Source organism: Fistularia commersonii, chromosome 11 (genome assembly GCF_037954325.1).
Source record: "Fistularia commersonii isolate RoL2024-O1a breed Wild chromosome 11, RoL_Fcom_v1.0, whole genome shotgun sequence".
Classification (NCBI taxonomy): Eukaryota; Metazoa; Chordata; class Actinopteri; order Syngnathiformes; family Fistulariidae; genus Fistularia; species Fistularia commersonii.
The window spans coordinates 19000374-19026228 of NC_141294.1; the positions used below are offsets into that span (position 1 = coordinate 19000374).

Sequence of the window (25855 nt, forward strand, 5' to 3'; positions counted from 1 at the left end):
GAAAAAAAAAAAAAAAAAAAAAAAAAAAAGGAGGCAGGGGAGGGGTGGGGGGCAGCCGTGGGGCATTCAGGATGAGGAGGAGCTGTTCCTTCCAAGGTCTGGCTGAATTCCAGAATGTCTGGCTCTGATTGTGAGTCTTACCTTGGGACCGTCTCAAGAGCCAGAAGCCGGTCACCCCCCCCAACTCCATCCCCGACCCCCCCGTCCCTGACACTTCGTCGTCAGGCTGACAGGGACGGAGAGGAAGTGAGAGGAAGCTTCGCGGCATGTCACCTTGCGCTCCCCCGCCACCCACCGAATCCCCCCGCCGCCGTCACCATGACAAATTGTTCCAAGAGCATGTTTGTTTCTTTTTCTCCCATTTTTTTTTTCTTCTTTCTTGTCTCAGAGACCCGTGTAAAAGTTCCAAGTGGAACTTTTACACTTTTGACTCCGGTGGAAGTGGAAAGCGCCTGCGAAGAACAATAGGCCATCACAATTCGAGCCGCCACAGACCGGCGTCCGGTGGCAGCGTGTTACACAACAGCCGTTGAGTCCGTGCGGTGTTTAGAAAAAGGTTGCGAGAGCCTTTACCTCACGGCCACGAGCCGAGACAGACTGGTCTGTCAATCGGGGCCGGAAACGCACGCTCTCTCGCTCACGGGTCGTGTTTAATCTGTAATCCGACGTGTTGACGTGGAAGGCGTCTTTGACAAGGTCTACTGGTCAATACGTCGCCGGGAGGCGGGGTTTAACCCAAACGGGGTCGCCTGTCAATCACAGAGATGCCCGATCCTCGGAAAACCTCAGTTTAGTCTCCAATGAGATGGGTGGACGACAGAGAACCTGGAGAGAACCCAGGGAGGAGACGGTTGAATACACAGACTAGTTAGATATGTAGAAATAAAAGTGCAGTAACTTGATTTCTGACTGGCGAGCCATCCTCATCATTTATTAACTTCTTCCTGGTTGGGACCATAAAGTAGTCAATCATAAAATACCCAAATGTTGATTTTTCATGTTATCTCTTTGCAGCTAAAATAATAACCAATTGGTTTGTTACCAAGTTAATCATCACATGAATAAAAAACTGCCAAAGCCAAACGTCAACCTCCGGGTTCCTGCACAGCACTGTCTTGGTGTGAATGGAAAATTTTTTTTTTTTTTTTTAGAGTAAACTCATCGCCCATGGATGTTTTCCGAGGGCATGTATTGAATCGACGGCGTGTGTGCGTGTGTGTGTGTGGGGGGGGGTTAGACAAAGAGTGGCTGGAATGTATTCACTCTGTAATCCGGTGTCATAACAGCACAGACAGAAGCAGCTCTCGCTCGTCTGGTTCCAAAATTTGGTGGGGTGGGGGGGTGGCCTTGTGGGGAACGAACGTGGGGAAGCGGGCCTTGGTGGAAAACTGCAAAGGAAAAAAAAAATCCCGCCCCATTGCAGCACGCATTCTTCAGCCATTACACCTCGTCATGTTGGTACCCCAACCCCCCACCCCTACCCCTGTGCTCAGTGTCTGCACCTAATCAAGACTCGGGCCCCAGCAAAACCCCCCTCCTCTTCACCGCCCGCTCTGACCTTACATGGAGAGGCGATGGGGTTGATGTCATTGAATGAAGAATGCTGCAAGAATCCAGGGAGAAAAGAGAAAAAAAGAGAAGCAGAGGGGGGAGGAGGAAAAGGAGGGGTCTGACTGGACAATTTACAGAGAGAAAGAGAGAGAGAGAGAGAGAGAGAGAGAGGTGGTGTTTACGCAGCCAAATCAAAAGTCGAAAACGAGAAAGAACTTGTCCGGGAGGATGGTGTCATTCCTTTTTCCAGGTTGAGAGGCAGGGAAGAAGAGGAGGAACAAGAAGGGAGGGTTCAGCTGCAGGGAGAGCGGAGAAGTTTACCCTTGTACACTTTATTTCTTGCTCCGGACCAGAAGAGTGGAGAAAAGGGGAGGGGGAGATCGACCAAATTGAGATCCTTCAACAAAAAATAAATAAAAACAAAAACAGCAGCTGTACAAACAGGGTGAGTAGACCTGCTAATATGTGTTTGATCAGGAGGAAGTGTTTTTTTTGGGGTGGAGAGGAGTCCACAGGTTACCTAATAAGGAAAAGAGTTCAGGGTTTCATCAAGCAGCTGATCCATGGTTCCTCTGCAGGGACCCTCATGACATGCAGCTGTCAATTTTTTTTTTTTAATCAAAGTTTTTTTAAATTCAACTTAAATTGAAAACCGCTCAGTGGATAGAAAAATAATACAAAAGGCTTTTTAAACATATACATATTTTTTTTCCATTTTTTTTTGAAAGGTAAACCCGAAGTCTGTTCACCGGCTTGGTGGAAGGCGCTAAGGGACGGACGGCTTCCACCTAGCTAGAAGAAAAGTTGTTTGTGGCTAATAAGCTAGCTAGCTAACTAGCTTCTAAGCTAATTATTTTTGACTGTTTAAAATAGGTTTTTCTTGCCTTGTTGGTAGCTCCGCGCCAGGTTAGTTATCAGTAAGAGGGCGTTGCTTTGTCTGTATTCGGAGGGGAGTGGAAAGAAAGGGGAACAGAAAAATTGGGCGGTGTCAAGCCTTCTGCTTCGCCGCCGAGAGCTAAGAAGCAGCGCCTCTCAAGGTGCTCTAGCGTCGGTGAGGAGGAGACGTGCGGGTCCTCGGGCTAACCTAACGCGGCTGCGCGCCGACACCGGTAGCAGGTGAGTCCACGCTATGGGGTTTGATTTCAACAGTTATTCATTATGTTTTAAGACGCGTGTTGGAGGGTTTTTACTCGTCAACCCGGACGGGCAGTGGGGCAGGGAGTCGGGACGGGCCGGCGTTAGCTTCAATGACGGGAGCGGCGGAACGCTGCGGCGAATGTTTACTGGAGCGACACGAGGGAGGGGGTTAGCTGCTGTCACGCGACATTAGCATCGTTAGCCGCATCGTCACGCCCCACCGTAGAAGAAAGATATTTATGTTCGATGAATCATCCAGGTTTGTTCTGATCTTGTCGATCCGGGGGCGATTTACCTTTTTCTTTAAATTGATCATTATTGACGCGTAATCTGATACGTCACGTTCTTGACTGAGTCACGTCACATTCTTGTCCCATGTGGTCTGAGATGAGCCCCAGAAGCCTCCCATTGAGGATGTTGACAAATCTGCAGAAGCTGCAACCAACTCTGGAAATGTGTCATCTGCTCCCACTCTCATTTGGAAGGGTGGGTGGCACAGCGTCCCACTCTCACAATGCAAGTTTGGGTTAAAATACTCTCTTCCACACCTTTCGGATGATCTAACCACGGACCCCCTGTCCAGGTGTCATGGTTTTTTGATCCCATGAGTTGCCCTGCAGTTGTGGATGGGAAGCAGAAGACGCTCCTGCGAATCAGATCATGCAGGTCAGAAGCTGCTGCAGCAAAGGGTCGTGTTTGGGGGGAGGAGACGCCGCCGGTTCAAGAGGTGAACGACCACTGCAGGTGGAGATAAATCACGTCTGTGTAGCAGGTTATGCCGGCCTCCCGGCACCCTCGATAGACAAGGACCCAGTTTTCGCCCAAGAATCCTCCCTAATTGTAGACTGGACAAGTTAAGACACACAGAGTTATTTTGGATCATTGCGTTCTTCAAACCTCTGCGTTTGCGGTCCTCCCATCTTCCTTCCGGCCTCTGCATTTTTTGGTGCAAATAGCCAAAAGCTGTTTTTTGGGTGGTAAGCCCAACTGTCGGTTCAGTATCAGCCTGGTCGGGGATGGTGGTGGGGATATCACTGTAGCGCAATGCGTGTCTGGTGACCTGTAACGCTCGGCTGAAAAGGGTTGTTTGTGTCTGCATTGGCGTCCTTCCCCAGCCCCCAAACGGCCCAGACACACTTTCCCCCGAAACCCGGAGCAATGTTTACATCCGAACAATGGAGTCTGATCAGCAATGCCCGAGTAACCGATATAATGAGCGGCCAGACGGGATCCCCGATATCTATTGTTTGATATGCAGTTACAAAGAGTTGGCAGCTCGCGTCCAGTGACTTCCCTTGTGAGATGGGTTTTCGTTTTTCATCTGAAACACGGTTTTTTTTTTCGTGTTTTTTTTTTTTTCTTTTTTTGGAAGTGAAATACTGCACTGAAACTACCTCACAGCATTTACCAGTAAATAGCATGACTTTGGGGCCAACTCCTGGTCCTCAATGATAAATCCTATGGCTGAACCTGGACTAAATTCGCCGCCATCTAATACTCTTCCTCAGCTCTGACCCAATGTTGGGAGTTTTATGCATTTAAGCTGTAAAATGGAAAGGTGAAAGAACCATACAACTCCTGTACCCGTACACTACAACTCAGAGGATCGGTTGGGTCACCTGACATGGGGTAGCTTCAGGTCACCTCGGACTCACGGACACGCTTGTCGCCACCCGCTCCTCCAGCCCCCCGGTGTAGGCGGTCAGAACCAGGGAAGACTTTTGGATGGCGGTGAAACTGTAACAAGAAATGATTGAAGTCCAGAGACATGAGCTCATTCCTTACCATGCCTTTTTTTGTACTGAGATGTTTATTATGTCTGCAGAGCGAAAGTAATGGGATGAAAGTACTCTCCAATCAATTGTAGTAAAACTGCAGACAGAGTCACCTGGCTGCATTTGCGATGAGCTCAGATCGTCCCCAGAGTACTTACAGTAGGTGCTATCTCAAACTACAGTAACACCCACATTGAATTATGTATTTATCACTCCTTTATTGCTGGCAGACATAATGAAAAGGGGAGTAATGAGGCACCACGCCACAGTACTTGCTGGCGACCTGGTGACTAAGCAGCGGGACGGTTTATAAACTCCAACCGCAAGGCAACAGGCCGCTGCCGAGCCCAGACGGCTTTTCCTAACTGAGAATGTGAAGAGAAAACCCCACCATGAGGCATCGCCTGCACCTTCAGAAGTGACTGTTAGTTCTTCTGAAGAACCCCAAGGGAGAGGTCGCAACTGAAATAGTTTTTTGCGATTTATTCTGCTCACATGGAGCGTTAACCGCCACATGTTCAGTTTGCGCTATAAGTAGCATCTTTCGTCTACCAGAGCAGTAATTATCACTGATTAGTACCACTCTCCCACTGCTATCCAGGCTAATTATATTAGCCGCTTGGCCTGATATGGGACGTAAAGCAGCCCGTTCCCCCCCCGCAACCCCCTGGGTCCAGAAGCGGGTATCCATAAAAGCAGCCCTGGCGCATCAAGGGTTCGAAAGGTTGGGGGTTGCAGTGTTCAAGCAACGCCCTTGGGGCTCTATTTTCTGCAAGCGGCGCCGTCAAACGTCAGAAACCGGGAGGTGGAAGCCATTAAATCGAGGCTGAAAACCGAACCCACCGGAGGAGGGCGGGGGCAGGGGGGTGGGGGTGTTAGCACGTAACCACAGGCTTAGAGGCCGGGATGGAGTGGGGCTGAAAAAAAAATGCCCGCGGAAACTCCAAAACATCGGATTTCAGCGCCCCGTCGCTGATTTATCAGGGTGTCTTAGGCATCCTGGAAAACCAAGGGAAATACAAGCCGGCCAGCTTTTTACGATGATGGGAGGGACGTAAATGAAGTGAATTTTTTTCACAACCTTTTCTTATTCTACGATCAAAATTATCATCTAAAAGAAAGAAAAGCAATGTTGGGGATATTAGTGTCCAAATAGTAATTTATGGAATAGCTGATGGTTTTAAGGTCCTGTGATCTCAGCTTAGCTTTATGACACATTTTATTAATAACAATTAGATATTTGGGATCTTAAGTAGTTTTTTGTGAGCGACAAACAGTGTTTGATGAATAAGATGTCCTCATATGGGGATGGATTTATGTGGCTGTACAACTGTACGTGTTGACTGCAGCTTGAGTATCAGTGACAGGAAAATTACCCATAGATTGCTTAAAAATCAAAAAGAAATCACTCAATTGGGAAAGATGTGTTGTATGTTACTGCTCTTCCAGTGTTTCCACAGCAATATTACACAGTACCATGCATTCCATTGAGTGTGGATTAATATCGATTACACCCCCCCGGTTTGAATCCCAGTTTTTCAGCTCTTGGGCAGATTTTAAAAAGAATGCAAGTCGTTCTCATCCCCCTATTTTATTACAGAATCTCCTGATGCTGTGACGCCTAGGCCGCTTTTAATTTTGAGAGACGTTTTCAGACAGAGTAGTTCTGAGAACCGTCTAGCTTGAATTCGGTTCTCGGTGGTCCGCCTCCTCCAAGGGAACTTTTTAGTTTCACTAACTCACAGCCGGGAGCGGAGGAAGAGGAAGATGACCCGGACAACATGGGGAGCCAAGTCGCCACAGCATTCATGGTCTTCAGGGTGGGAATAATAACCATCGACTATCAGACGTGTTCAAAGTGTTGTTTTTTTTCTCCCTGTGCTGCTGCACTGTGTAAAGAACCGTTTGCTAACGTCAGCTAACTGTGCTTATTTTGGCCAAAATTGTTGACGTTCATTGGCGAGCCTTGGAAACCCCTCTGTTGCATAGCAGGCCAGGAAAACTCAGACCTCTTTGTGGCTCCATTTCTCGCCACTTATGTCCATTTGTCGTTTAAAAAAAAAAAAAATCGCAGACCAAGATAGTTTAAAAAAAAAAAAAAATTGGCGCTCAGCTCAAGCACCTGCGTCACAAGAGTTCCGATGTAAAAGACTCTTGAGTTCAGGTTCAGGACATGAGATCCTCAGCGTAGGTCCTGAAAAGGTTCAAGGAACTGCAAAAGGTTCCTTGAAAGGGACTAACACGAGCAAAGAACCTGGCTCGTCTCTGGATGGAACCGGGTCTTTTGTCCATGCGAGTGAAATGAGTGGGTGACCTGCCGGCTCTTTTATGGAGGGAAACAAAAACGGCAGGAGAAAAAAAACAAAGAACGCAGGCGTCATGAAGTTTTAGTGCCAGATTCCCCTCCACCCCCGAGAGCCCGGCCCCTCACGTCATGTTCCGATGGGGTCATTTTGAGGTGTGATATTCTGACAGTGTGTTCGGATATAACACGAAAGAATTTGGTCATATTTTTGACCGAGAAAATATGAAAAACTGAGCAAGATATCACCTAATTCCACCTTTTGTTCCGCGTCAAGAGCACCGATGGGTTTGCATTACTCACAGTTGCAGGTTACCTAATGTTTTCGTAAGTGCCTTTGTCCGTCGCTCCTCTCCCGTGGAAGGCAAAACTTTTCAGTTCAGCAGCTCATTTAGAATTAAATAACAGAAAAACATCAAATTGTTTTTTTCTTCTTTGGGTCTTTACTCCAGCCTGTACACGCAGAGTGTCTTTTATGGAGGGGAACAAAAAAAACCAAAAGCAGAGACGGTGATGTCATTGCGTTCCTCGAGTGGAGCCGAGGTTTTCATCTCGGGGGTCCGGTTTCCCTGCAGGTCGGGTCGAGGGTTGCTTTTTTCTTTTCAGCGGGGGTGTTGGAGATGATGTCACTCTGTCCGGGAACAGATGGAACCCGACCATCAGATTTAATTGATAGGGATGAATAATTCAGAGACCTGTCGGGATTTGGAGTTGAAGTGCTGTTCCCCATTCTCTCCTCCAGGTTCTTGATGATCTGCTAGGATCCTGATTAACACCTGTTCCCTCGCCTGTTGTTTCAGAACTTCCCCTTTAGCTGCAAAACATCCGTCAACCCGACAAAAAAAAGTCCCTCTTCGATCTCCGTATTGATTCAGGCCACGGTTTTCGTGAGACGAGGGAAGCGCCCGGTTACTCTTCATCCTCGTCGAGGTTAGGCAGTTCGTGCAGTGGTTGCATGGAATTGTTCTTCTGGGCAAACGAGGTCCAAAGTTGAACAATAAAACTCCGCTGAGTGAGCCGTGAATGTATGTCCGTAAGATGAATAATTCTGGCACCACAATCCACATCCCAATAGCATCGCATTCTGTGTAATTAATTTATTTTTTTTCTTGAGTTGTACCTGCTCTTGGACACATTTTCAATTTATTTTCTAGAAATCTTTTAGAAGCTGTCGATGCTCATTTGTTTTTGTTTTGTCTCTGTGGAAAAACCATTTCTTGAAACATGAGGAAAGCGCAGCTGGCTTAAGGCGACAAACATTTGTGCAGTAACCTAAGATCCTTCACTTCTACCGCATTCATATTTTTAGAAAAATTTTAAGATCTGCTTGCGCGGAGCTATTTTTCATCATTGGATACTGACAACATCAAGTCGTCGGCATATAGAATGATTGCTACATCAGTACATCTCATTCCATCTGGAGTAGCCTTACTGTTTCAGGTAGCTAATGCTAATGCTAACACCGTGTCTTCACTCTGTTGAGAAGTTTGGATATTTCCCCATTTGTAATGAATGTGAAGAAGCAATGTGACAGAAGACCAAAACAGAAAGATGAGTTGATCGGAAAGCTGAAATTTAAGTGCGATGGTTTCCTCATGGACTGGAAGCCCTCCGGAGCTGTAACACCTGTGTTTCCTGAGATCCGTCAGTTCAGTGTCTTGCAAAGAACGCCCTTGTTTAGTCTGTTCAGAGCTCCTTCTGTCACACATCTCCGCCTGCGCGACGTCACTGAAGCCTCATCAAACCCAGACCTCTCCTGAACCCTCGCGTTCTCTTAGCCGCACGCCGTCGACGGCAGATAAAACGAGCCAGTGTATGCCAAGCGCCGCTGTTTTAACATGACGTTTTAAACATTCCTGGACCAGCTCTTAAACCCGGATCACATGCACACCGGCCTCAACTAGCAGATGTCCTGATGATAACTAATGTAATATGTATAATTCACTTCCCCTCACTGACACACCGCCCTCGGAGAGAGAGGCCCACATCTAAAACCTGATTTTCACAAAAGCCTTTGGCCACTGGAAAATCGAGTTCTGTAGCTCTCAAATTCCTTCCCATTCAAAGGAACTCTGGCGTCAGCTCCAGTTTTTAAGAATTACCGTAATTTCCGGATGATAAGCCGCGACTTTTTTCACGTAAACATCACTGTGGCTGATATATGGACTTTTTTGGGGGGGGGGCGATGAAATGACCAAGAAATTCTGAGTCTGTCCAACTGCGACACCGAAGAAGACAACTTTGACGGTTTTAGTGCCCGAGCTAGCGATCGGCTAGCTGGTGCGGCTTATATTGAGGTGCGCTCAATAGTCTGGAAATTACGGTATATACATACAAAAAAATTTACAGATTAATTTCACTTCTCTCTTAAATTTGTTTCGAAATGTTGCGTTCAGGGGATTTTCGCAGTCGCTAAAGCAACAAGAAACATGACGCACCATAGTTGATCTGACCTGTTTGTAGCATCTCAGTTTGGTCTAAGATTTTTCCGGATCTGTCAGGCAGGTGATTTTCTTAGCAATTTGAAAAAGCGTTTCCTTATTTTTTGAAAATACAACAGTTTCATCCTTTATCTACAGCGTTTTGCTGCTATCTTAGGACGAAATTGACGTCACGTTTCATCATTGGAATGGAATTTCAATGTTAGTGGAGGAACCTCAGTGGTTATCTTAAAGTCCTTCATTTTTTTGTAGTATCTGATCTGTCCTCAGACAAAAATCTCAGGTTCTAATGAAGAAAAAAAAAAAAACTGGCCAAAACATCATGTGACATCGAAGTGGAATTGGAAAAATTAGACCCCGATCATTGAAATAAATGTCTTAAGCATAGTTAAATAATTATCTAAAGATTACTATCGCCAGAACTGGACTGTCCCATTGGTGGATGTGGTTTGGGGGGGTTCAACAAGAACAACCGTTCCATTGATTGAAAGCGATGATGCGGGTCGTTGGTCTTCGCGGAAAATGTGGGGTCACATTTGTTTTTGCGAGCAATGTGACGGGGGGGGGGGTATTTAAGCTCGGTCTGACGCACCTCACACGGGGTCGTCAAGGCAACAGACCACGTTGAATTCAGGGGTCACTGTGAACCGAAGACTTTTACGCCTCCCTCTTAGACCTCAGGGTCAGGGCCTTGATGTTTGATGTGATGCTGTTGGACCAGTGGTTGTTGGTTCATCTAGAATCCTCTTTACTATATGATTGCCGGTCTTCACGTTGCGAAACATGCACTTTTAGAGTGCCTGGGTGTCTTCAAAAGGTCAACAAGCTACCTCGAGAAGGTTTCGGGAATATGTTTACGTTTCCCCGCGAGTTAGGCTCTAGACATTTCTTCCTTACCTTGCTGTGGAGAACTAGCAGAGCTGGAGGGAGTCGTGACACCCCTGCAGGTTTACATAACCCCGTAGAAAATGTCTGCCTTTCAGAGTAATGTTTCACGTTGCCATGGCAACAAGTATCGCCAACAACCTTGCCGAAAAGAATGCACGAGGAGTGGAGTTCAAAGTGATCAAACCCAAGTGTCTAAAAAGGAGACGGTTATCTGGGGTTTCCACACCAAGTAGCAGGCACCCTCAACATCTCAGCAGGAATCTTTAATGGTTTACACACCGCGGTACAAAGAATGTTGTAATGAGGTGAAAAGGAAGAGAGCGGGGAAACGTGTCGTAGCAGTTTTACGACTCCCATGGCAAGAAAAGGTCCCCTTTGCGATGGGTCCTCCAAGTTCCCCATCTCCTCCCGCAATCTGACAGTGTGAATGTTGACAGGCGACTTCTAAAGCCCACTTTTTGGGCACCTTGGGTTGGCTGCTCGAGGGACCCTCAAGCAGAATATACCAATAGCCAGCTTGGTACATTTTGAAGTTCACAGAACCTTTTAAGGTGCTCCACTTTTTCTCCATGGATCTCAGTTTCTAGAACCATCTCAGCCCCCCCCCCCCCCCCCCCCCCCCCTTGGTTGTTATCCTATAGGACTTTGTGACATTGAGGCGTGTTGATTGGTGGAACATAGTAGCCCTGCCAATGTCCAGGTACAACTTGCAGCATGTCGTTTTTAAAAACTCCTGTGGTCACATTTTCTCGCTATAAAATAGACAGAACTAGAGAGAAGTGAACTAACAAAGAGATCTAAGGTCGTCCTCTTGCCCGCTACCAGAAGAAGGGTTTCCAGGGCTCACTAAGGGACATCAACATTTTGGCCAAAATATATGCAGATTTAGCAGACAGTGGGATTCCCTCCATGCATTGCAGGAATCCTGTGGCAACTTCATCGCCCTCCATATCGTCAGTGTGTCGTCTTCCCCTTCGTTGCGGCCATTTGTATTTGAGTGTTGCCGCTTAAGGTGCACGTCGCAGGTGCCATCCAACCGTGGTTCCTCAGTGTTTATGCAATGCAAAGCTAAACAAGTTCCCTCAGAGGAGGCTAGTTCCTGTAACTGAACTCGAGCTGGACAGTTCTTCCGAATTTTTACATCCATAAGCGACGAATGACTGATAGGATTTTAGGGCGTCAAATTCCGGGCCAGCTTTTGAATCCATCACAGCGTGAATCTGTGCTCAGCTTAATGGACAATGTTCATGAACCCCACAAGTGTTTTGGTCATGCCGCATGAAGTTGTGTAATTTTTTTCCTCCAAATTTCAAGAAAACAGTGCTGCGTACTTTCTACTGGCCAGTATCGGCTTTTACTATCCCCAATCCGATGTGTCTGGCTTGCCACGGCCTTCATTCCTGCCGCTGTTGTGTTTAGATTTGGCACGCCGGGAGTGCGTCTGTCATCGCAACGGAGCCTCACGAGAGCTCCCTCCCTGTATTTCTCTGGGAAGGTCCGGTCGGAAAAATATTTGAGCTTCTTTTTCTTTTTTTTTTTTTTTTTTGGGTTTATCTTTGCAGAAACACCTGGTTGCAATTAATCTGTGTTGGAAGTGTGACAGGCTGACATGTCACAGCTAATTCAAACCCGTGCTGAAGATCCGACAGGCGAACGCCGCCACAGGAATGCGGGGCCTTTCAACTCACATCAGCTGATAAAGGAGGTTTTAAAGGGGGAAGAGGCTGTGCCTCCTTGACTGATTCAATGTCAAGTTGCCGGCCCATTGGTCCTCCGTAAGCAGCCACAGTCCACAAGTCACATGGCCGACCCACGTGATGCAAGCTAACGGCATACTTAAATGTGTGTAACGCATTTGCTATTAGAATTGTGAGTTAGAAGTGACCTCTGTTAAGGTTTCAGGTAACCATGGCAATGTAAAACAAACACCCCCCCCCCATTCAAAATAAGGAATGAATGTATGAGAAGTGCAAACACATTCCTAATACATTGTGTTTGACAAAATCTGCATTACATAACAGTAGCCAAAACACAAACTAATGCAACATAAACGGCTTTCTGGTTCACCCACAGGTAAACACAAATTCAAGATGGAGGACTCCGGCAGCAGCAAGCCCTTCATGGTGACGTCGTCCCTGAATTTCAAAGTCACCACACCATCCTTCTACAACCAGCCAAAGAAGTTCGCCTCTGTGGCGCCGCCGCGGCCAAAGAGCCAGACCCCGCCCTCAGCTCCATCACCCACGCCTGTTGGGACCGGCGTGATCGGGCGCGTGGGGGATCTGCCGCCGCCTCCCCCCTCGCTCTGTGACGGTATGTGTATTTTCTTTTTTTGCCATCCTTTGCCACCTCTCCCTTTCTCTGTGTGTGTGTGTGAATTGAGTAAATATTCAAGTGTCATCATAAGATTGAGATATATGTCTCTGAAAGCTATAGAGCCAACTTATAGCTTTTATATTTTGATATTTACTTTTGATGTAAAGGACACATTGGAGGAAAACAAGCGGACCGGGACTTCTTCCCTGAGGTTCACCCATAGCCAATCGGGTGCTCTTAGTTAGTTTTTAATAAAAGTAGAGAGTATTGACTGGGAAGAAAAAATACCTGCGGACAATTACTGGAACTTTCTAAAGGCGGGAATCGGACAGAAAATGTCAGACATTTTCATCAGACTATTCTTTGCAATTTGTGCAAAAACCCATACTGAAGGTTCATGTATCGACACAACATCAACAAAGTCAGCTGTAACATTTTAATCAACAGTATTGATTTCTTGGTTCCCCATGCAGTCAGGTGTTTTTTTTTTAAATCCTTCCTTTTGTTTGCCGATCGTCGCCAAAGTCGTTTTGTGCCGCTGCTTCTAACCAAATCGCCCTGACCCTTATTTCTGCCAGACTTCCCACCCCCTCCCCCACCTCCCCCGCTGGACGACGACCTCCCGGCCCCGCCCCCCGAATGCCACATCTCCCCCGTTGGCTGCGACGCCCCGCCCCCCTCCTTCCCCGCTCCGCCTCCGGTTGCCGATGACCTGCCGCTCCCCGCGCCCCCTGAGGACGACGCCTGCGTGCCCATCTGCCCCGCCGCCCCTCCTCCCCCACCACCCCCGCCCGTCCCCGCCACCGGCACCAGCATCCCCGGCGCCATTGGGAGCCCACAGGTGAGCCGCAACCAACTTCACTGTGTGCATGATCCAATCACGTGCATGAAAGTGTGTGTTTATGCTGTAATTTGAGTGCAACTATAAATGAAAAGTCTTCATTTTTTTTTTGGGGTGCCTAGGATCTTGCCTACAAATTAGCAATTGGCAGCTGATCCGCTCATTTGCTGCGGGGCTTAACAAAAACAGACAATTAAAGCATAAGGGCCCTTGGTGGTAAATGGTAATGCAAATGGAAACACCAAAATAAAATCACAGGTCCTCCAATTTGTAAGATTTTTACATATGAGATGGAACCGCAGTCCTACCTGTATTTGCTGTAAAATGTATACAACCGCAGACAGAGGTGTTCTCTATATACAGGTCCTCCATGGTACCCACGGCGCGAGCTAACGCAATTTCCACTTTAAATCAGAACATACACACAGCACATAAGTACAAATGTCACTCACCTACGCTAAACCAGTGGTAAAATCACAATTTAATAGTAATACACAAATATATTCTTATTGTTTGCAGACGACATTGTGATCTGCAGTGAGAGCAGAGAACAGGTTGAGGAAAATCTAGAGAGGTGGAGGACAAGACAGAGTATATGTGTGTGTGAATGAGAGGAACTCGGGTGGAAGTGTGAGGCTATAGGGAGTGGAGATCAAGAAGCTGGAGGATTTCAGGTACCCTGGGTCAACAGTCCAGAGCAATGGAGAGTGTGCAAAAGAAGTAAAGAGACGGGTTCAAGCAGGTTGGAATGGGTGGAGAAAAGTGTCAGGGTTACTATGTGATAGAAGACTATCAGCCAGAATGAAAGGAAAGGTGTGCAAGACAGTGGTGATACCGCCGATGCTGTATGGCCTAGAGTGAGTTCACCGTACAGACATATACATGTAAACAACATACAGATTTAAAAGGAACCATAAAATAAAAGTTAGGGAATAGGCTGCTTTAAACTAATGTGTTTTGAGTTGTGATTTGAAATGGTTGAAATGAATGGATGTTTCTGAGTTGGGGTGGTAATGAATTCCAGAGACTCCAAGCAGAGCAGTTGAACGCTCTGGACATAAAAACGCTGTACCGTGGAGAAAAAAAAAATTAAAGAAAGACCTGAATGCCATAATGAAGGGCAAAAAATGTCCGGGGGAAAAAAAAAAACAAGCAAAAGAAATTAAAGTCATTGAATGTAAACAAAGCTGTCTTACTCGTACAGCGACAGTGCTGGATGGCAATGGATTGGTTTTAATGTCAGAAACACCAAGCCTTGGAATAATTGAAGACTTTCCTAATGAATTTATGGGAGATGGCCACAGAACCATGAGATGCCATGGATTCACGGAGCACTTCCTGTATTTTACTTAAATGTAAAAAAAAAAAAGGTCTTGCCCTCTTGTTTGATGAGGAAGCTCCACCCAGAACTCTTCTCGGCAGGATGACTGTTGATTCCGCTCTTCCTTTTTTTTCGGAATTGAGCAAACTGTTCCCCCTTCCAATCGGCCAGGAAGCTGGAGGACAACTGATTGTGGGAGCTCAGAGGAGCTCTTGGAGCGTCTCTAAGAAACGCAGACTTTATAGGAAAGTCCCCTTTTAATTGCGTTAGCTGTTGTCTAGTCCCGTGCTTTTAACAGGATTTTACGGCCGCTGCGCTCTAGACGCAGCAGCATGTTTATTGAAAGGGGCTTCATTCGATTTTGGCGAATAGTCGTTTACCGAGGGCTAACCGTGAGAACCCCAGCCCTCTCCTGCAAAAAAGCAAAAAAAGGAAGTCAAATAGATCAAAGTAAGCAATAGTTTTAGATTTGATTGGGAACCCATCTTGGATTAAGACCCTGTCGTTCTGAGCTGTATTTTCGCAATTAGCCGAAGCGAAACAAGCGGTTGATTCCCGGATTATTCCGGTTCTTAGAAACGTAACAGCCTTAATTGCACAACAATGCGCAGCATTTCTTTTCTTTTTTTTCCGCACTGCGAAAGTCACAGCTGTCGAGCTCCATGCTTTCATGAGCCATGCTTCACTGTGCCCCTTCAAAAAAAGACCGGAAACCTTTTTTTTCTGAGGAAGTGTCGCAAAACCACAAGAGGAAGACACAGTTTCCGTGAAAACACGTTCGGTTGCCCTGGAAACCGCAAACACTTTGCCTCTATGGGTTTTGGTTACGAGGCCTGGGTTTACATGATTTAAATATACGCAAAATACAGTCATCTTCAACACCCTCGGCTCGTATTCATAATTGTCATCAACATCATAAGTCGAGTGGGTCGTTTGGGGACGCTGCGACTCAATGTTGTCTTTCCGCTTCTTCCCCGCCGCCAGAGGCCGATGGCGAAGCAGACCAGCTTCGACAAGCAGCTGGACTCCCTGACCAACCTCCTGTCAGAAATGGAGACCAGGGGACCTTTTAACCCTAAGGTACGTTGGGGGTTTTTGGAGGAGCGGGGGGGGGGGGGGGGGCTTCACCGTAACAAACACAGGATATTATCAGGGAAGACCGGTTGGAGTCCAGGGGAGGAGGGGGCGCACAGGATAACGACCACAAAAAAAGACGGTCAGTAGGAACAGGCTGGAAAAATGCCAGTTGACCTCCTTCAGGTCAGGTGACAGCAGGCGCGTCGGGGGGGAAAAAGGCCAGGCGGCCCGGGGAGAGCGGCGGTGCCAGGATGCACTGCCAAGAGAGCCCGGCAAGACGCCCAAATAAGGAGAGGCTCCTTATCCAGCAACGGGGACAGGGGAGAGAGGGGAAGGGGGGTAATGTTTGCTCAGAACTGCAAAAATAAATGTCAGAAAGACGAAGCACTGCTGATAAAACACATGGAGCTGTTCCAGTGCTTATTTGAATGGAATTACCTCATCAAGGGCGAGACGTGTATGCCCGGACTACAGCGGAGTCTTTACTTCAAGCGCATCAACTCAGGAGATTTTCGAGATATGAGCAATTGCTTTGCGTGAAAAGCTGAGATCAGCGTTTGACGTTTGAGGTGGTCGCCGCCATCGGTGAAGTGTTGTATAAAAAACTTTCAGACGCACCAACCGGCGGCACGGTGAAAATTAAAGGGAAAACATGAGCAAGGTGTGCAACTTGTCCGCGAAGTGATGCTAGAGGATAGGATACACTCGCAGGGATTTTGTGCAGCAGACAGCCAGGACGTCAACAAATGAGGCATCGGAAGAATCGTTCAAAGCCACTCTGAATTGATTTGATAGTTTAAAAAGACGAGCACCGTTCACTCTGTTGCTGAAGTCGTTTAGTGATAAAGTGTAGCATAGTGTGCAAATTACATTTAGCAGTACATTGTAGCATTAAGTGTGTAGCCAGTTGGTTAAATTAAACGATAGAGCATAAAATGGAAAAGCTCCGTAAACCACTTCCACTCCCGCCAGTATCCTCGCCCAGTCTGGTTTTAAATGAAACCAGTTTATTTCTTTACGTTCTCTTTTATTATGTTGTGGGGGTTTTTTTGTTGTTGTTTTTTTTTTTTTTTATATTATTTGATATTATAAAAGTAATTTTTTCTTTCAAACGCATAACAAAACTGGGGAGCGCTGGAATGGATTAATAGTGTTTCAATACTTTTTGATGGGGATTTTTTAATTTGATAAGCAAGGAAATTGAGTTACGAGCTAGGGCACGGAACAAATTCAATGCTTTTGTAAGGCTAGTACTGTATTTCCACTCCAGCAGCAATGGATTGACTCCGTAGCATTAGCATTAGCTTCGATGATAGATCGGAGCAGACGTACTGTTCCCTGTAAAAAGGATAAGAGGTGTAGATACTGAATCAATCAGTCAAGATTGTCAGGATTTGCACCCAAATAATTATCAAGTTATCCCGCTGTGGATGTAAACACACACTGATCAGGTCGAGATTGATAGATTAGTGATCTAAGAAGTTTTCATGTGATCATCTGATACGGTTATCTCCCTGCTGACTGTTGTTGTGCTGATTGTTTACCCACAGCAACCGAGTCAATATCCTGCCGCGCCGGCCCCCAGGCCCTCGGGCCCCCCCCCGACGGCCCCCAAACCGGCTCTGTCCTTCCTCCCCCCACCCGAGATGGGGGACCGACCCCCACCGGCGCCCTGGGCTGAAGAACTTAAAGCCAGGACGAACCGACAGGCACATCACGGCTCGGCACCAAACGCCGCCACCACCCAGCAATTCGTAAGGCCCCCTGCCGTGGCGCCAAAGTCCGGCCTCAAGACATCCTCATCCTCCCTGGCACAGAAGATCAACCAGAACCTGAACCAGATCCCACCCGCCGCAAACGCCGCGCCCAAACCCATCTCTTCGCCGTCGGTCAGCTCTTTCCCCCCGCCTCCCGCAGCTCCTCCCAACCCCCCTGCAAACAACGCCACTGCGGCGCCTCCAGCCTTCAATCATGTCAAGACTTCACCCTTTGCCAATCAGTTCAATGCAAACCAGCCCCCCACTGCTGCCGTGGCTCCCCCCCAGGCCAAGACCGCGGCGCCACCGCCGTCTTCATTCCATCAGCCAATGAAAACACCCCCTGCGTCCACGGTACGTTGTATCCCCCTGCAAACCTGAAGACACACTTCCCCCGAAGAACATAAAGCTAACGACGACTAATCACAAGCTAAATACAGTCTAGCTCAATTTAAACTGAATGCTAAAATAACCAAGCTAATTAAATGCCAAAGCATGCTACAGTCAGGCTAACCGAGGCTAATAGAATTCAGTGCCTGTGAAAACATGCTTAAACGCATGCAAGTTTATTGATTATCACAAGTTAATAATGCTAACACAAGCTAAGAAATAGCAAAGAGGTGCTACAAAAAGTGCTAATGTATGGAAATAATGCATTGTGGGTGTGTGTGTGTGTTTGCGTGTGTATTTAGCCCTCGCCTCCCGGCCCAGTCTCGATCCCAGGCGGAGGCGTTCCCTTGAACATGAGGGAAGTGGAGGAGCTTGAGAGGATGACCAAAGACTTTATCAAGGACATGGACACAAATGCACCCATCATCACCTCCCCTCCTACAGGTACACACACACACACACACGAACACTACTTATAATGCAAACAAGCAGCCAGCCTGACAAGTGAAGAATATTTGTATTTTCTCTAATAAAGGTTTAGATGTTAATGTGAATGATGTGGTTACACAGTACAATATTTGGTGTTTTCTTCATTACACATCGTAACTCCTTTTTAATTCTCAATTTAAAGCCAATTTAATTATTCCATTAATAATAATTTATGACAGACAAAGTAACGAGGAAATCCCACATTATTGTTTTACTCCAGAAAAGGCATTAATGTATTCATAAATGTGATATGTCACCGGTTCCCGATCCCCCGCTGCCCCTCCATCAGAGGTTTGCGGGAAATGCGGTGAGGCTCTATCCCGGACCCAGCCGGCCGTCAGGGCTATGGACAAGCTCTTCCACTCCAACTGCTTCTGCTGCATGAGCTGCCAGCGCCCCCTGCAGGGCATGCAGTTCTACGACAGGGATGGCTCGCCCCAGTGTGAGGACTGTTACATGGTGAGGAGAGGCTGCTTACCATGGGGGGGGGGGGGGGGGGGGGGTCTGACTTGATGAACCTTAAAATAAAAAATGTCCATTTGTGTGCGTATATACACGCAATATTCCCATCAGTCAAATATTTGTGATCCAGGATACCCCGTCGTCTCGCAGTCCAAAAAACAGTCGGCCTCGGTTCATTGAAGACTCTTCTATTGTCCCGTAGTTGTGAACGATTGGATGTCTCTTAATGTGATTGACAGGCGACCTATCCAGGTTAAACCCCGCCTCTTACCCCAGCGACAGGCCGGGATTCGTTCTGCGCTACCCTCGAAGTTGCATAGATACTGAGTTAAAGAATTTGGTCAATTTCATCCATTCGTTCATCATCTATGTCGCTTATCCTCCACTCAGGAAATTCCCAGCTGGGATTGGCGATCGAGACAACCGTTCACCCTCTAATTCACGTCATATAGAAACAACCAATCACCCTCTCATTTACTTGTCAAATAGAGACACAGCCATTCACCGTCTCATATAGAGACCTACAGCCATTCACGCCTTCATTTTACATATATTGATAAGTTGACTCACATAGAGACATTTCACCATTCACTATCATTTTGGCCCATGGGAGGAACCCGGAGGAAACCTGTGCAGACATGTTGTCCAATACGGAGATTCCACACAGAAAGGCCCCTCTGTCGGTATCCAAACAGGGACCTTCTCGCTGCGTGGTTGAAGCGCGCCAGAGTTTTGTCATCAATCAGGACGGCGAGCCTTGTTTTTTTTAAGAAAAAAAAAATCAAAACAGTCTGTAAGATTTGTGGTTATTTTTCCAGTCCTGAATTTCTTTTTTTTTTTTTTTTAATACCACAGAAGAACCAAAAATATTTGACAAATCACAAAAACATTTTTTTTTCCCACGAAAACCCAACAAAAACATTAGCTGCGTTTCTCTCACCGCCCAGTGATGTTTCTCAGAGGTCATTTTCATCACAGCTATTGATTTATTTTGTTTCCTTCCTGCCCGCCTCCCCAAGAACTCCCTTGCCGTCTGCTCCCGGTGTGGCGAGCGCATCACCGACCGCGTCCTGAAGGCGGTGGGCCAGTGCTTCCACGCCCACTGCTTCCGGTGCAGCACCTGCTCCTGTGTCCTGGAGGGGGCGCCCTTCATCACCGACGACAACAACAACCCCTACTGTGTGCAGGACTACCACAGGTAGGCACTCCAGGCAGTATTTACACGCCTTCCTCATACACGGCAAGTTTTGAGTTTGCAGCAAACGGGTGAGCCGGGCTGTTCTGTCCTCAACTCCACCGTCCGCTCATCTTTCTGGACGTTCCATACTGATCGGGATGTCCTTTCCCGTTTATCCGCACCGCCAACGAATAACGTCTCTGCCACCATTACCGCTCTTATGATTGTTTGTCGACCAGGTTTCCTGTTTCTGTTTTTTCTGAGGGCTCCTCTATTGGTTGTTGATTGTTACATCACTGTAAAGAAGACGTTCGGTATTGTTGAAGTCAAAGACTTGGCAAAGATTGATCTAAAACAGCTCAGATTACTAGCTTCTAGTTAACGGCCAAGATGACAGGAGTGCTGCAACTCCAGTAAGACTCTTAAGATTTCCTTCCATCTTACCCTATTCTCTGTATCCGCCTCTCGCACACCAACCACCTTCATATCCTTTCTCCACTACGTCCATAAATCTTCGCCTTGGTCTTCCTCAAGACCTCCTGCCTGGCAATTCCAATTCCAGCATCTGTCTACCAATAAATTCACTATCATCACCGAAACCATCTCAGTCTGGCTTCTCTGACCTTCTCTCCAAAACATCTAAAATGAGCTCTCCCTCTGATAGACTCATTCCTGATCCTATCCATCCTGCTCACGCCCAAAGATAACCTCAACATCTTCATCTCTGCGACGTCTAGCTCGGCCTCCTGTCTTTTGGTCATTGTAACTGTTTCTAGGCCATACAGCATCGCTGGTATCACCACTGTCATATACTCCTTTTCTTTCATTCTGGCTGATAGTTTTCTATCACATTGTACCCCTGACACTTTTCTCTAGCCATCCGAACCTGTTTGAATCAGTCTCTTCACCTTTTTTCCACACTGTCCATTGCTCTGGACTGTTGACCCCAAGTACCTGAAATCCTCCAACTTCTTGATCTCCACACCCTGTAGCCTCACCATTCCGACCGAATTCCTCTCATTCACACACATATACTCTGTCTTGCTGCGACTAACTTTCATTCCTCGCCTTTCCAGCGCATACCTCTACCTCTCTAGATTTTCCGCAACCTGTTCTCTGCTCTCACTACAGATCACAATGTCATCCGCAAACCTCATGCTCCATGATTGTCTAACCTCATCCATCAGCCTGCCCATCACTCCTGCAAACAAGAAGGGGCTCAGAGCTGATCCCTGGTGGAGTCCCACCTCCACCTTGAACTTCCCTGTTACACCTACAGCACACCACACCACTGTCTTAAAGCTAGCATACATGTCCTGCACCAGTATAACACACTTCTCTGCCACTCCAGATTTCCTAATACAATACCAGAGCCACTATCTTGGCACTCAATGCAGCTCCCTCTGGCCTTCTCTGTACTTCCCTATTAGCATTCTCAAAGCAAATACTGCATCTGTAGGACTCTTTCTAGGCATGAAGCCATACCGCTGTTCACAAATGCTGACTATTCATTCCCGTAACTCATCAATTTCATCCCTCTATAGTTGCTGTAATTCTGCACTTACCCCTTATTCTTAAAAATGAGCACCATCACACGTCGTCTCTGTTCTTCAGGCACTTTCTCACTCTCTAAGATCCTGTTGAATAATCTAGTCAGAAACTCTACCGCTGCCTCTCCTAGACACTTCCACACCTCCACAGGTATATCATCAGGACCCACTGCCTTACCACTCTTCATCCTCTTCAATGCTTTCCTCACTTCACTCTGCTACTTTGTAGTGTCTACGATAGTCACCTCTTCTACCCTTGCCTCTCTTTCATTTTCCACATTCATCTGCTCTTCAAAGTACTCTTTCCATCTTCCCATTACTCTTCTACCATCTGTCAATACATTTTCCTCTCTATCCTTAATCACCCGGCACTGTTGTACATCATTTCCATTGTTATTTCTCAGTTTTGACACCCTGTATAGCTCGTTCTCTCCCTCATTTCTGTCCAGCCGAGCATAAACGTCCTCGTACACCCTTTGTTTTGCCTTTGCTACCTCTATCTTTACCTTACGTTGTATCTCCCTGAACTGCAGTCTGTTCTCTTCAGTCCTCTCAGTATCCCACTACTTCTTTGCTAACCGCTTTCTCGTATATACTCCTGCACTTCCTCATTCCACCACCCAGTCTCCTTATCTACCTTCCTTCCAGATGACACACCAAGTACTGTCCTACCTGTCTCCCTCATAACACCAGCTGGTACTCTCCAATCATCTGGAAGCTCTCCCTGACCACCCAGAACCTTTCTCAACTTGTCCCTGAAAACCATACAACACTCCTCCCTCTTCGGCTTCCACCAATTTGTCCTCTGCTCTGCCTTTGTCCTCTTAATCTTCCTTGTCACCAGTCATCCTACATACCACCATCCTATGCTGTCTGGCTACACTCTCACCTACAACTACTTTGCAGTCACTGATCTCTTTCAGGTTACCTCGTCTATACAAGATGTAGTCTTCCTGGGTGCTCCTACCTCTGCTCTTATAAGTTACCCTATGCTCCTGTCTTTTCTTGAAAAAAACTGTTCACTACAGCCATTTCCATCCTTTTTGCAAAATCTACCACCATTTGTCCCTTTGCATTCCTATCCTGTATACCAAATCTGCCCATCACTTCTTCATCCCCTCTATTGCCTTCACCAACATGTGCATTGAAGTCTGCTCCAATTACCACAGGTCTTCTCGACACACAGTATATCCCTTGTCCTTCTCTGCAACTCTCTACCTTTTCCCGTGATAGTCCCAATATTCAAATTCCCTACTCTCAGTCCCAGATTCTCACCTTTCCTCTTCTCTCTCTGCCTCTGAACACACCTTCCTCCTCTCCTTCTTTGACCTACAGTAGCCCAGTTTCCATTGGTTCCCTGTAGGTCATCGGTACCAATGGCGGTTTTCGTTATCCTGGGCCTAGACCGATTGTCGGGTTTTTTTTTGGCTCCCGGATTTTGTTGTCCTGGTGTGTTCAGATTTCATTCAGGGAAAAACATCACAATGGTCAGGAACTGGTCAAGCAAGAATGGTTTATTCAAAGTCAAGAAATACACTTAAGAGATATCGCGGGCCAGAATGAATGTCACCCCGAGAGGATCATTCACCCTCTCTGGACATCCGCTGAGACGCATCCAGCGGATGTGCGGGTGAGGAAGTTCTGGCGAGGAAGTTTTTACCATCACCTCAACGGTCGGGTTTACTTCCTAATAAGGACTTGTTTTACACACACAACGAATTTGGGTACTTTGGGTAGGGGGCCTCGCCCCGGACAAAGCCGCAGGGTGCGTGATCGATTACGCGCGGGGGGTGTCAGTGGAAGTTGGAATTGGACATTCCTTCGGCGTCACGTGATGCGTTCCTGCGGGTGAATTTTATTATGATCCGGTTTGATCTGGTTATTATGATTGATTCGCATGCCTGGTTTTGGCAAAAGTTTTACTCTGCATTTATCCGGGCTTGGGACCGGCTCAGGGAAACACTGGCCCGTGACCCCTCCAAGGCTGGCTCGGAGAACACCAGACAGTGTCGCCCTGAGAAAGAACACCAGATACTAAACAATAATTAAGGTTATCTTTAATTCCTTTCTGTATATTTATCAGTGTGGTTTGTCTTTCTGGGGCGGGAGAACAGATCAATGAGGTCTGAAACTTCATTTCAATGGGAAACATTGATTTAGTTTACGAATAAAGTCAAAGAAGGAATTCAGTTTGTAAACTCAGGTTCTACTGTGTTTATATAAATATATATATATATATATATATATATACTGCTCAAAAAAATAAAGGGAACACTTGAACAACACAATGTAACTCCAAGTCATTTCTGTGAAATCATAGTGTCCACTCAGGAAGCAACACAGATTCATTTTGACTTGTTTTAAGGACATTACATCATTTAAGGACATTACACTTTAATTTTGAGTGTGATTCCTAAACAGACCTCCATGGGTTGATACAATTGATTTCCATTGATCATTTTTGTGTGATTTTGTTGTCAGCACATTCAACTGTGTAAAGAGCAAAGTATTTCAAAAGAATATTTCATTCATTTAGATCTAGAATGTGTTTTTTAAGTGTTCCCTTTATTTTTTTGAGCAGTGTATATATATCTTTGTAAGTAAGTTATTGCTGATGTGTTGCAGGCGCTTCTCCCCGCTGTGCGTGAGCTGTAACGAGCCCATCATCCCAGCGCCGGGCAGCGAGGAGACGGTCAGGGTGGTTGCCCTCGACAAGAACTTCCACCTCAAGTGTTACCGCTGCGAGGTACGGAGCCGCTTCCGCCTGAAATTCAAATTTTCTCCCAATGACGATGAAGACGAGGTTCACCCCCCTGTTCTCCTGTCGTCGCTCAGGACTGCGCTCGCCCTCTGTCCATCGAGGCGGACGAGAATGGCTGCTACCCCCTGGACGGGCGGATCCTCTGCATGAAGTGCCACACCCAGCGGGCCAAGCAGTCCGCCCACTGATCCCCAACCCCTCCTCCCCTCGCACCCGCTTTGCCACACACACCCCCCGACCAACATCTTGCCTTCTTCTTGCGTGCGACGCCCCCCTCTGTTAGAGGAGGTGCAGAGGTAATGTTCTGCACCCCTCCACCCCCCCCCTGTTTTTAGTGTCCCAAGCCCCGCCCTTTGTGCAGGTTGTCGTGCCAACGGTTTGTTTACGCTCCTGATGTTCAGCATCTCTTGCACAAGATCAAGTTCAGCCAGTGATTAAAAAAAAAAAAGAGTACAGCTGCCTTTTCCTCCGTCTACCCCCCCTGCACAGGTGGTCGCCCCGGAATCTGAATTCTAAAAATGCACCTTTTTTTATTTTTTTATTTTTTTTTTTTTACGTAATATCATCTGATAGCTTTCGAGAAAATGACTGTAATAGTAGCCGGAAAGAACAGGATTATTTAAATCTCCCGGAATGGCATCGAAACCCACGACCTCGGTATTAATAAATAAAAATAAAGCAACAATCCAGTACTGTAAATTCTTCAAAATAAACAAAATAAAAGCACAATTCTCAAATAAAATCACACAAATTGACGAAGCACACCCCTCCCATTCAGCAGATGGTTTTTAACAGTGTTAATGGTTTCAGGTGCCTTTTCTTTTTTCCAGTGCACAAAGTCCGAACAAACAGGCGAGCAGATTCGCCCGCACAGAATCTCCTTTGTCAAGGAATGATCGGAACACCGGGTTTCCAGGGCAACAAGACTTTTTAAGAGTAAAAGTCAGGACTTTTTCTTTTTTTTTTTTTTTTTTTTTTTTTTTTGGCGGGTTGGGTTTTTGACAATTCCACATTTATTTTAGGGACCAGTATTTCTGCTAATTTGCACATCAAATCGACCCTTCCCCTCTCCCGCTCCTAACTTGATAATCTTTCAGTTTCAGATGAAAGAAAATGAACAAAAAAAAAGAAAAAGAAAAAAAGAAAACTTCAAAGAGAGTCTTTAAAAGAATTGTGGCAGCACGGAGAAAGAAAAAAAAAAAAAAGCGAGCCTTTTCTCGCCGTGGAACCTGTGGATTTGACGGGAAAGTTTCTCCTTCCGTCTGAGCCCTGAGCTGTCAATCAAAAACCAGCATCCCTCACTCCCTCCGCCTGACTTGAACGGTGGTTATCACCATGGCGACGCCCCCCCCCTCCCGAAATGAGCCCGAGTGACTGGTGACCCAGCATGTGACTTGCCTCTTCCTGTACGCGCCTGTCTTTCTACGTTTCTGAAGCGATGCCTTGGTCATCTAGCGTGATGATGCTCCTCCTTCTCCTCCTCTCACCTTGTGGTTTTTAAAAGAATTATATTAAGAGAAAATCCTGTTATTGTGTGAATGTATGTTTATTTAGCCCCGCTCCTCTTCGACTGTAATAAAAAAATTAAAAAAATAATAAAGTGCTACCGACCAAACAAAA

The 25855-nt window shown here is 46.6% G+C and overlaps 1 protein-coding gene across 2 annotated transcripts; it reads left to right on the top strand.

Moving 5' to 3' along the window:
• Positions 1–1798: 1798 nt before the first annotated feature.
• On the top strand, positions 1799–25855 carry zyx (zyxin). 2 transcript variants are annotated; one of them, XM_086155728.1, is made up of 10 exons: positions 1799–1996; positions 12168–12407; positions 12989–13251; positions 15557–15652; positions 17200–17760; positions 18099–18240; positions 18575–18744; positions 19767–19945; positions 24100–24220; positions 24310–25855. In XM_086155728.1, exons 2-10 carry the CDS (start codon positions 12185–12187, stop codon positions 24421–24423), a joined length of 1869 nt encoding a protein of 622 aa, XP_086011854.1. In that variant the 5' UTR covers positions 1799–1996; positions 12168–12184; the 3' UTR covers positions 24424–25855. The 2 variants fall into 2 exon arrangements, with proteins under 2 accessions (XP_086011854.1, XP_086011855.1); XM_086155729.1 differs by lacking the exon at positions 1799–1996 and adding an exon at positions 2562–2667.

Excerpts from the sequence above, each read along its gene's own strand:
- zyx (XM_086155728.1), top strand. The coding sequence starts at position 12,185 with ATGGAGGACTCCGGCAGCAGCAAGCCCTTCATGGTGACGTCGTCCCTG. Across the intron at positions 18,745-19,766 it reads AGTGTGAGGACTGTTACATG|AACTCCCTTGCCGTCTGCTC; the intron begins GTGAGGAGAGGC and ends CGCCTCCCCAAG. Across the intron at positions 24,221-24,309 it reads TCAAGTGTTACCGCTGCGAG|GACTGCGCTCGCCCTCTGTC; the intron begins GTACGGAGCCGC and ends GTCGTCGCTCAG.